We start from the raw sequence: 12460 nt of genomic DNA on the forward strand, positions 1-12460 counted from the left end.
AAAAAAATGCATGCATCTCAGCCAGACCATTTTGTTATTCCTTTAGAATTAAAAGCATATGAAACAGATGCAGCTTAATAAGTATTTTTTTTTTTATAAATAACATTTAAATAACTTAGAACAATAAAGTTCTAATACAACTTAAAATAAAGTTTAATGCTGTAACAACAGAAAAAGCATGTATAAGGATGGAAAAACAATATTGAAAGCTGTATGCCCTAACAGGAATTATACAAAAGATAGGATATGTTACATAAAAAACCTTAATATGTCTGAATTTTTGCTTCATCGTTATATAAAATGTTAATTTGTGAGAAGTGAGATGACGTACATTATTTATTCCTATTCTTATTTTACATACACTATTTGAAACATCTTTTAGAGCAGCATTAGGTATTTGTTTCATTAATAGATAGGAACATTTTGTAGTAGAGTAAACTTAATTTTTCCAAACTAACTCTTTTATCTGAATACAACAATAAACATTTACAAGATTATATATTTTTTTCTGATCATATAGTTTATGTATAGGATATCAGTTTCTTGGGGAAGTATTTAAAATACTGCTCAGCCTCCACATTTACTATTGACTTGATAATCTGACAACTCATTCCAGCAGCCTTAAAGTCTGACATATTTTACACAACATTATCATCTGCTTATTATTATTATAGCAGCCATATTTAAGAAGCAGATAGGTTTTTTTTAAATAAAATATTATCAGATAATCAAGTAATGACTTATTCTTCAGGGTAAATTAATTTAAGAAACTACCCAGTTACAATGACTAAGATAATGATTGTACAACTCTTTAGAATTTTTTACAACTTTTAGTTAGTAAATCTGGTTTTGTGTATATTTTCAAATCTTTTTCATGTAGTCTCTTAAAAATAAACATAAATGCGCAAGTCCAGCTTGTTCAGTTTCTCAGTAGTATTCCAGCCTCTCTTGATATCTTGTCAAATAGTCTTCTTAAAAATAATCTTCCCGCTGGAACTAGTTCTTTATAGATCATTTGTGATTAGGATATTGCCAGAGGAAGAAAGTGGGATGCTCTATGTTCTTTCTTTGTTTTTTTACCTTTCATGGGGACCCCTTTGTGGTTTAATGTAACAAACATCTCCTTTCCTTTGTGTGTCCATTTTGCAGAAGCATATGTATTATAATGGTTTTCTTCAATCAGTTCTATGAAGTTGCAGTCCTCATTGCATACTTTCTGTTGAGAGTAATAAAACAGAGTAAAAGAAGTATAAGTGTTTTTTAAATACTTAGGTTAGGGAAGATGGGAGAAGAGTATGCGTTATAACCCCCACATATTATTAATATTTTTAATAATTAAATTGGACTTCTGAAATCTGAGTATTGAATATTTTAGCTTTGTCTATTCCTCCTCAGTATTCCACATTTTTAAAAAGTATATAAACTCTAATCACTGGATTTATTAAATGGACATAAAAGTCTAATATGGGATGTATGGGATAAGTACGGGATACATTTTAATTTGTTAGGAATCTATTTTATACAAACTATACAGATGCAACATCTGAAAATATGTATCTTTAAGATTGTACGTGATGATTGTACACACAAGAGAAGTTTGCACCATACCTTTCCATAGAGTCTTCCTGACTTGTTCATTGCCAGAAAGTATTCACTTTCCACTCCTTTGATTGCCACTATTCCAACTGCCACTGTTCGGATTTCTAGAATACCTGCAAAGGCACACAGTAAGAGCTGTAAAATGGTTGTTTGTTCTCCAGTCGGCGTAGAAGGTTTAGTTGAACTAATATTCTGTAATACTTCTGTGTTTATTGAAAATCTGCAGCAATCGTTCTTAGAAAACAGAAGAATTACGTATTTATTCATGTGGACAAAGGGCTAGACTGTAAAAATCGTCTGTGTGTGACCATGTCTGCACACAGCCACTTAAGAAATTGTATGGTGATAATTTTTAAGTATATACTGAAGTTGCGATGTAGTATAAGTAATTTTTCTATTTTCAGAGAATCAGCATATCTTAGAATTTATCAGGCTCAGGGTTTCATTTGGAAGAATTATATACATAGCCATCAAGGTCCACAGAATTTGTGTAAAGCCTTTATTTTGAAGACTTGTGTAGCAGTATCATCTCCTTGAAAGAGTATAAACCTTAGAACTTGCGAGTGATAGAAAACAGACCACAGTGTCTTAAATAAGATAAAGTATTTGCTTGACCTTTGTATGCTTTTATGACTGATCGGAGCTGTAAAGATACGTGTATTTGAAAATCATTAAAAGCTGTTCTGAGAACTTATTTATTCAAAACCAGAAAACATTTAGAGTTGCTTTCTATAAATTACTTTATTTTCATCTCTCTGATGTGTATCTGCAGTAGCTTTCTGTAGTCACTATGATACATTTAAGTTACCTGCAACATAAAAAAATATTCTTATGTTAATAAAAAAACCCAACAACTGAGCAAAGGCAGGAGGATGGTGCAAGTTATTAAGGAACACCGGGTTGTTTTCAAGCTTAAATATTATTGTTGTCGTTTTAAGCAATAGTTTAGAGTTACACCTCTGAGTTTGAGCCGTTTTCTTCCATATTGAGTCACCTACAGAACTGTGTGCAGTAGCATCTGTGCTGTGACTCGTTCTCCAGAATGGGGTCTTTCAAAGCCAGCCCACTCTAGGCAAATTCCAATAGCTAAGCGTGGGGGAGACAAGTGAGGGAGGGGGAGAGAGAGGCTTGTGTTAGATTGTCACCTGAACGATGACCTTCCTCTTGAACAACACATTTCCTTTTTTTCTCTTTCAGCTCTGTATTGACTCTTCACAGCCACCACACATGATAATAATTTTAGACATTGAATATCTACGATATTTCTCCTTCCCTATACTTTTATAATATCCTGATGTCCCTTGCTTTCTTTACTGTTCTGTTTTGCTTTCTTCCTTGATATTACTGATGTATCGGTCCTAGCCTGTATTGCTTACTTTTTTCTTACTATTTTCCCTACCAGTAGATCAGTTACCTCTTCTCATGGTGTGTGCCCTGCTGGGCATTCATCTCTGAACACTTACACTTCTGTACTTCTCTATAATGCTAAGCCAATTCTAAGTAAAGCTTTTAGAATTCTTTGACAAGTTCCACTCTGCTGCAGGCCTAGCAACAATTCTTACAAAGGGTAATTTCTAACTGAAACTTACAAAAATTCTATTAACTTTCATTTAAATTTCACTTTAGAAAAACCACAGTGAGGCTGAAAAACAGATGAACATCTGCATCTAGCCAAACAAAGAACATAACAGTGGAAGGGATCTCTGGGTCATCAAGTCCAGTGCTCTGCTAGCCTGGGAATTGCATCAGATAATTCTCTTTTCATAAACTTTGCCAATACTAAATTGGAGTTGTTATTTCTTTGCCCCCAGCGTTTCCGCCGAAGGCTGTTCCAGAGTTTGATTTATTTTAATGGCTAGGGACCCTGTAGTAATTTGCAATCTGCATTTTTTCAGCGACAGCTTATATCCATTTGTTCTTTCGCCTGTGCTGGCCATTAACTTAAGGAGAGGAGGTTTTTTAAATCTATGCTTGAGTTTTCTATTTATACAGAATTAAAAAAAGATTCAAAATGACTTTTTAAAATAAGTCATGCTAATAGGAATTGAGATTTCCTTGAGTAAGCTGATGTTGGCTGAAGCTACAGTAGTAAGAAATACTACTACTTTTAGAAAGGAAATGCCAAAAGCTTTTGTCCAAGGCAATATTATTATTAGAATTTTTACATTATTTTTGAGCTTTTCTTTTTCTGAAGTAGATGGTGACATTCATACTAACTTGTAGGAATTATTTTATTTTGGTTTTGGGTACTTGTTTTTCTACTTTATTCTCAGTTGAGACATAAATGTGTTTCATGTGGAAACTTTACACTATCCACATAGAATTTGGTATATTTGGTATATAGAAATTTGGGATGTAAAAATACTTTATAAGCCTCCTATATAGGAAATCTGAATGGCAAAATAAAATGTTATCTATCAAAGTTATAGTCTACTTATAATTTACAAGGGCACTACGTGTGATAGTTTTATTGTATTCGTATCTTTACATGGTTTTTCATTTTATTTGTTAAAATCCCATTGTGCATAAAAAGCAATGCATTTTAATTAAAGACAGATAATTTGAGATTCATAAATTGTTACGCATATTCAGTACTATTTGCTATATTATTATGTGCTTTTCACAATTTTAAGCAATTATGTACCTCCAGAATTAGGGCGAGCTCTCACATAAATAACATTTGACACCCTGACTCAGAGGTGATACGAAATCCAAAGAATGTTTTAGGTCTTTGAATGGCACTTTTCCAAAGATACTCTGTCTGTGCATCTCTCCATAAAGCCTAGTGAGGGAATACCACATGAACTCTTCAATAACTGTGTCACATTAAAAATGTTGTACTGTTAGCAGTGTTAAAGAGAGAGGAAAAAAAAAAGACCACAGAGTGTTCAGTGGAAATAGAGCTTGTGCATTCTTGATTCTTTGCTCAGAACATGTCTGTCTCAGAATTAAATGGCCTATCGTAAACTGCATGTGCTCATTTTTCTGTTCCCAGTTCTAGATCATGTCTCATCTGTTCTGATGTGTGTTAACATATCCCCGAAGGAGAAACAAAGCATATTTTTTCCCTTTTCTGCACAGCGTTTATGTGATTTAGGTCTCTGAGGCAGCATCACACATGCACTTTTGTATTTGATGTGCAAGTGATTAATCACTGAGTTCCTCTCTCTGTTTTAAGGCATATGGCACAAGTTGCTTAGGCAATAAGACAGCATACTGTAAGCTCCCTTTTCTTCTTCTGGAGGCTGTGCCTCAGTAATTCTTCTGTTCATTTCGGAAATGTAGTATTGCTGCAATTCATTGCATATTTTTTTCTTTAAATAAAATAAATTATATAGGAAATGGAAACACGATTTTTAGCAAATTGGGAAAAGTAAGACTTTACTGTGTAGTTAGAACTGTGATAGCTGATTTTAGCTGAGAATTTGATTTATGACCTTTCAGTATATAGTCTTTTGTATGGAACTCACTTGTTAATTACAAAATGTCATGTACATACATGAATTTAAAATTTCTTCCCTTATGTACAGAAACTATGGAAAGAGACTATTAAGGTTGAGAAGTGATACACTGAAAGTTTATTAGTTTATCAGTGTCAGCACTGCAGTTGTATCACATGCTTAAATTTAGTATCCAATATCAGAGGTCTTCACAGACCCGGAAGAATGATTCCTGAATAATATTCAATTTAATACAGACAGAGATTTCAGTACTTTAACTGTTTTACAAGGTGCTTCTGAACATACAAGATTTATAAAGTGACCAGCTTTTTCCTGCACACCTATTATGCACTGCATAATTCTCAAAGCACAAGTTCTTTGATGAACTAGTTAATGGAATCTTTAACACTTATAAACAACATAATCTCACTGTGAAAATATCTAATCTACTCTTCTATATTTTTAATACTCAGCTTGATATATAAACACTCAACACAAACTTGGAGGTTAGAGAGACGTGGATAACGGAAATCACTGTCTTTTCCAATTACAATTTTATAACATATTTAAATGTAAAAATGAGCTTTTCTATTACATCATAATTATAGCACCAAAGCAGGAAAGACCTAAAGGATATACCAAAGAATGAAATAATAAATCCATAAAATAGAGAAATTAAGTTGTATTTTCCCCTCTTTGTTTAATTTCCTTTCAGTATCTCTGCTAAGTCAAGATATCGCATTATATTACACTATATGACATTATACTTATATTGGTCTGTCTTTATTTTGTATGTGTTCCCGGTACTCAATCACTGTAAGAGAAATCACATAATGGTAAATAGTCACTAGGATGTGTTGTTGCGGATGAGAACCTCATCCGTCGGTAGGTGTCAAGAGGTAATAAAACTGTTTAGCCAGAATTTTGGCCAACTGCAGATATTGCCTGTGTCTTCTATATTTTCTGTAATCATCTGCTACTGGCAATTCTTGCCAACAGGATGTTGGGCTAAATTAAATTTGGATCTGAGCAGATACGGTTATCCTTATGCTCTTAGTGTATATGCTTTGTTATACAGTTGTGACTGTTACATTCAGCCAAGTCCGTGAATGTGGTCTTTTTCGTTAGTTAGGGGTTTTTTTAAAAAAAAACACTCTTCTTTTTTCTGTTCTCTTTCGTTTCGAAATTCTGCATCATTGCAATGTCTTCAATAAGACTAGCCAGGAACAACATTTGGTGTACTGGAAAGTAACCCAATAATCTCATTTTTCTATAAACGCAGGAATAGCTTTGCTTCTAAGTAACTGACAGTATTAAAATCAAAAACAAAACAGTAATGTACTCTAAAGATTAGCTTTATAAGGATGGTAACCTGAGTTAAGCAAAACTCACTAAAGTAAAGAGTGTCTTTTCTAGTATACCACTTTTGACTGCCTTAAGACATGAACTGAATTGTATGAGTTTCATTGCTCCTCTACTGTGAACCTAAGTGTAGCTGAGCTTCAGTGTCCATGCCAGTTCTTGGTAGCTGATTCACCGGAAGGAGGTAAATCTCTATATCCACAGAAAAATGGTAATAGAAGTAAACCTACGATGTTGTGTTATGTTTGTAGGCCATTTTATACATAAAGGCAAAAATTCTGTCCTCATTAAAGTGGAGGACACTTTAGTAAGTGTCTAGTAAGACTATAGTAAGACTTCAGCTAACTCAGTAGAGCCAGGATTTTATTCCTAAGGTAGTTCCTTCAGTGAGGCGGGAGAGGTATAGCAAGCTAAAATCTTTTCAGAAAAAACCCACACAGAAATAGAGAAAAATGCTGAACAGGCACACGTGAGCTTTGTCTGTGCCAGTTTCTAAGCGTTAGTTTATGTAGCACCAGATACTTCAGAGAAATGATAAAGAACTAAAATCTACAGTCAGAAATTCTACTAAGGAAAGCCTCTTCTCAGTCTAATAGCATACTATTCCTTGTCTTATATTAGCAAGTCCATTCTTAGGTGCTTCCTTTTGAAGTAAAAAGTTCTAATCCTTTCAATCTCTATTCATGAAAAGGAAAAAGTCACCAAGCTAGGATGGGAAAGAGAAAATTCTTACATGTAGATTGTTTCATTTAAATACTCTTTTAATTATTTAATAACCAAAATTACTTTAAGGACGTGCTTAAATTGATAAGATGCCGATAATGAGAAGTTCAGAAGGCCAAACTTCAACAAGGTCTTAAATATCGTTGGTTTAAAAATGAAAATGTAAACTATGTTTTTCAGTTACTTTATCTAAAGCATCCACATAAATGTTCAGAAGAGGTTTAAGAGAAGACTTGAATATACCACAAAGTAACTGAGAAAGAAATCAGATTAAAGCCAGAAAGAGAAAAAAAACCTGAAAATGGGCATACAAAATTGAAAACAACTGTGATTTCTATAAAATCAGCATGAAATTCCAAACAATTTTATATGGTTGCATGGTCAGTGTATCAAATGTAGCTTAAAATTCCTGTATTGAATGAAGTTTCCTACAGAGCTGAAATTCTGTCCGGTGTACGTAAAAGACACTCAGCTGAGATGGGCGATAGTTTCTCTTTAGAAGAAGATGACTATGGATGCTGGCAGCAGTCTTTTTAACCACTTGGTGCAAATTAAATAACAGACAGTTGATATGAAATCCAGTAGAAAAAACCTAAAGAAACAAAACAACCCTTTAGGGTGACACAACAGTTTTAGCGGGTGAAATATGTATCGGTTTTTGGAGACAGTTTACATAATAAATGAGGTGAGTTTCCTGGCATTCTGGTCTAGAATGACAGTTGCTCAGTACCTTACAAGTAGACACTTCTGTGTCTGGACTTATTCCATGACTGTGGCCTGGAAGACAGGACAGTAGCTCGGGCTGGAAATTTATGTAGAAAAGTTGGCATTTAGCTACATCATTGATACAAAATTGAGCATTCTCATGTGAGAGAATTATTTCCCGGCAAGTGGTATTTGATAATTTTGGTTTTAATCACCTGATATTAGGTGATTAAATAAATAAAAAAAAATCTTCTTCTGATTTAATTAATATTTTCACATTAACATTTTCATTTTCTTTTTATTTGTTAAACTTTTTTTGCTTTTACAGCACAATAATACTGTGACATTTTATTTGTTTTAACAAATCTTTGCTTTTATTGCTACACAGTCTGTTTACAGTTTATATTAAACTGATGTCTAACTGTATGCAGCCGTAGCTGAATAGGCAGAGTTTCTTTATGTTTGCCTATAATATCCCCAAATAATATCCAATCTATAACAAAGTAGCGAGAGCCTTGTGATTTAGCAAAATTGGGGCATTTTGCCTTTAATCATTTTGCAGCCAAGAGGCTGAAAGAGCAATTGCAATTCTTGCTTCTGAGAGCTGTAAGGAAACCAGTGAGTGCGGCGCGTTACTGAAGACCCAGCAGGTGGTAACAACCTGTCCAATGGGTCTTCGGAGGAGAAGAGAGAGCAGAACCGCCGAGCTAGGTCTTTTTTCACACGCTAGGGAACTGCCCCAATATGTTGGGTGATAAGATTGTTCAGGAAGATTTCGGAAGAGGTTTTAAAGTACACATTGTGTTCAGTCCCTCATCAGCTGGCTCTTTTTCCAACCATTTCATATGTTGCCGATAGCCCCTCAATATTTATCGCATAATGTTTCTAGTCACTGCTCCTCGATTGATTAGTATCAGAGGTTCTGTAGTCATTAATTGAAAGATAAATTTTGGCATCCATTACATTTTTCAGCAAGGCCAACAGCAATTTCATCCCAGTATTTTTCTGTTCTGTCAGGTACATATGTTATGAGAAAATGTTTAAGGGTAAGATGGAAACTGCTAAGAAGACTTCTGTAGTCTTCTAAATGCTGGAAAGAAGGGAAGAACAAGAAAAGGAAAAGTACGGTTTTTAAGGAAAGAAAAGCAAAAGCAAATGTCCAGAAGCTAGTTGTTATTCTACATTCTTATATTTTCATTTTAAAAAAATAGCTAACATAATATATCTAATGCTGATTTTTAAAATATTCTAAATGCTTTACAATACCAAATTTTGTGTGATATTACAGTACTTTATTTCTTGTGGCCCCTCTGTGCACTGAAGTTTGAAAAAACAGTCTGTTGCTGATTTTTCGGGGTAGGGAGGCTGGCACTGACAGCTAAGCACTTGTGAGGAACGTCTTCGTGAAACACCCTTTCCTAGGCAGAATTGTCTTAGGGCAAAGTATGAGGAATCTCAAATAGGGAAAGAGGGGGCAGAAAAGGCTTGGGTGGAGCATAAGTCAAAACAAAAAGAAACTTCTAAATTTCACTAACTTGTGTTTCTAATTTATTAAATTTGGAGCACATATTTATGAATTCACGTGACCTTTGCAGATGACTCAAGGCCAAGAAAAATGCTCTCGTCATTGCTTACAAGACAGCGTTTAGTGGTATTTAATGTAATTTGTTCTTTTGTTCTGGGATTTAATAAGTTAATGTTTGTGCCTCTTAAAGCAAGAATATACAAATCACGATGGTCCATCATACAGTATTGTGGAAAACTTTCATGGTGTTATTAGCGCGTGCGTGCACTTGGTGAGCCAGCAGAGTAAATATATTCATTAGCTGGCTTATTACACTTGAAATGTTTTTCCAGAGGAGTCTGTCAGTATTTGTTTTCTGAAAGTAAATGAATACTTTCTTTGGATAGTTTTGTGAGTCATTGGTTTCAGGAAACATTACCCCTTTCTACCTCTGTGAAAAAAATAGTGTGTATATTGTGAAGTATTTGTTTGTGCTCAAGTTATTTTGATTCTTAATAATATTTTTAAATGGATGCTTCTTAAAGTTCATTTTTAGGTAGATCAATTAGTGTGCTCATTCTCAGATATAAAATCTAATAGTAAAAAATTTACTGCAAATAAAGGTATTCATTTCAGAGATATTGTAATATGATTTAATTCTTTTTTTACCCTTCCCCATTATGAAATTACAATTGAGAGAAAGTAGAATTTGCATTCGTATTTGTATTTTGTACTTTCCTTAGCAAGCGAGTGACAGAGTTTCCCAGATGGTACCTCATAGAACTTATGTTCATAACCTTTGTAAGTAAAAATAGATGTACAAGTATATGTTATAATGGTTTTCAAAGCAGAGGTGAGATTGTCTCCACCCCAGGAATTTTCTGTCTATGGATATTATTTTAATAAACTATTAATCATGGTAACAGAAAACAAGCTGGTACATACAGTCACTATCACTTTATTTTCTTAACGGTCATATAACAGCTTCTCCTTGTGATATCAGAATTTGGATTTATGGCATAAACACATGTAAAATATGTTATTATTTATGGCATGGACCAATATGAAAGGCTAAAAAAGCTTTTATTTAGAGGCTTTGTGCTGTATCCATGAGTGCGTTCGCTGTACATGTGTAGACTATCTGAAGCACTCTAGATATGAATATGACATATGAAATGTGAAAAGTGATCTGCACATAAACAATGGATCTGTCAAGGATTTTCAGTGGAGCAGTTGAAGCTACTGCTTCAGTGAGGTGCCAGACATCTGGATATCATGGACAAATATTCAAAGCACTCAAAACTCCTGGTTTTGTCCCGTGTGTAATTTCCAAGCAGGAAAAATTGTAGTTGTCTGAGGAAACATGATTAACGATAGATATTCCTGGAGAACTTGATGCAGCATATTGTTCAAGCATCCTCAAGTAGCAGAATTTGCTTATAAGATTTAGTCTGGGGGCAGAACATGTTTGATTAAGCATAAGTAGCTGATGTTTGTTTAACTTTTTGCAATTCATTGGGCACAAAAACAGTAGGCATACTGTATTAAAAAAAAATCAACTAATTGCTAAACAGAAGTCCATCGAAGTGGATGGCCGGTGGATTTTCATTTATTGATCATTTTAAAGATTCCTTAAAAAATTAAGGAATAAATTTCTCTACTGTTTGCCAATCCTACAAACTGATTAATACATGCGTTGCTAGATACAACAACTTTATAATAAACCATTGTCCTGGTGGTATTCAACAGTTGACAGAGAAGTTAGTTATGGAATTTGAGCTGTGTCAAGGTTTCTGAAAGAAACTGCTAACTTGATAACTCTGTGAAGATAGTATAAAAAATGCAAGATGAGAACCAAACAGGAGAGAGAAGATACAACAGGGGACTAAAATGACTGTGTAGAAATGCTGTTACTTTACTTACAAGATCTGCTCTTTACATGCGTACTTGGACTTGTGGGTGTTTACCTTTATGACAGAAAGGGAAGGAGTAAGCTGAGTTCCACTCTTAAGTCTGCATTGTTCAAAGTACTTACACAGTTTCACATGCATCATCAAATGTATAATCTGGCCTTCTGAATATGTATTACTGGTACCACAGCATGAAAAGAAGAGTCTGGTTTGAACTTCCAGACTGATGTTTAGGAAATACTCCTTCCTTTTTACTTGCAAACTTACCACATTTGTTCTGCAGCAGGAAATATTAAAAGCCATAATACCTTTTCTAGTTATTTTTCAAAGTGAATAAATGTAAAGCAGTGCTCATCAGTTTACAGCGCTCAGTAAAGCTTACCTCCGCTAATTACTGTAGGGCGGATTTCAGTGACCATATTGCAATTAATTACTGCTGAAGAGAAATAGCTTAGAATTTCTGAGTATTTTTCCTTATTGTACAACCTGTTTGGCCTCAGTTTTCTATTAACTCTCTGCTAATGTTGGTGAGTTAGATAGGTTTGTAAATCAAATGCTTCATTCTTCATTGAAAATGGTAGCGTAGTAAGAATTGGTCTAGGATATTCTGATTCTAAATTGCCTTCTCTCCTTCTGTGTACGTCTCTTTGGAACATTCGCACTTTGGACCACTGTCTTTCCAATATTTCTCTTGATTTGATCTTCAAAACCAAAAGGGGGTGCCATTTTTCACTGAAGCAGATTGTAAATGGAACTTTGGAACTTTTCAATTTAGAGGTCTGACTTGTGGATAGCAGTATATAGTAACGACTGAATAACACGCTGCCTCAGGCGGTCATTCACTTGTGAATTTGTCATTAAACTTATTAGAACCCTGCACTTTGCTGATCTCCACTGTGCATTTCATATAAATATTTTCTTGATCAGCCCCTTATACAGCACGTACTCATTTCTCATTTTTGCAGGAAATTACATTTCCCTCCAATAAAAATTGCCTTGGAGCTAAACATATGGTTATAATGAAAAATAACATTATTTTTTAGAATTAATAGTGTCATGTAAAATCCAAGTCTTAATCCTCAGTCTGAAAAAGTACTCTCTTATTACAGCATTAATAATTTACTGTTATTAAAAATGGGAAAAAAGGGTGGAATGACTGTTTACAAAATATAATTGTTTCCAAGCAGTAAGAAAATTAATGATTTAATAGTTTAGAG

General features: G+C 34.1%; 1 protein-coding gene across 4 annotated transcripts in view; it reads right to left on the reverse strand.

The window, feature by feature from the left end:
• Nucleotides 1-452: 452 nt before the first annotated feature.
• Nucleotides 453-12460, reverse strand: part of FGF7 (fibroblast growth factor 7) — a 30935-nt gene continuing 18927 nt past the window's right edge. For 2 of the 4 annotated variants that reach the window (XM_009330937.1, XM_009330936.1), the window contains 2 exons: nt 1609-1712; nt 954-1216 (listed from right to left, as the gene is read on the reverse strand). In XM_009330937.1, the coding sequence (XP_009329212.1) occupies nt 1022-1216; nt 1609-1712 (299 nt within the window). In that variant the 3' untranslated portion in view covers nt 954-1021. Of the gene's footprint in view, nt 1217-1608; nt 1713-12460 lie in introns of all 4 variants that reach the window. The other 2 variants (XM_009330938.1, XM_009330939.1) reach the window with 2 other exon arrangements.

Source organism: Pygoscelis adeliae, unplaced genomic scaffold (genome assembly GCF_000699105.1).
Source record: "Pygoscelis adeliae isolate BGI_AS28 unplaced genomic scaffold, ASM69910v1 Scaffold318, whole genome shotgun sequence".
Taxonomy (NCBI): domain Eukaryota; kingdom Metazoa; phylum Chordata; class Aves; order Sphenisciformes; family Spheniscidae; genus Pygoscelis; species Pygoscelis adeliae.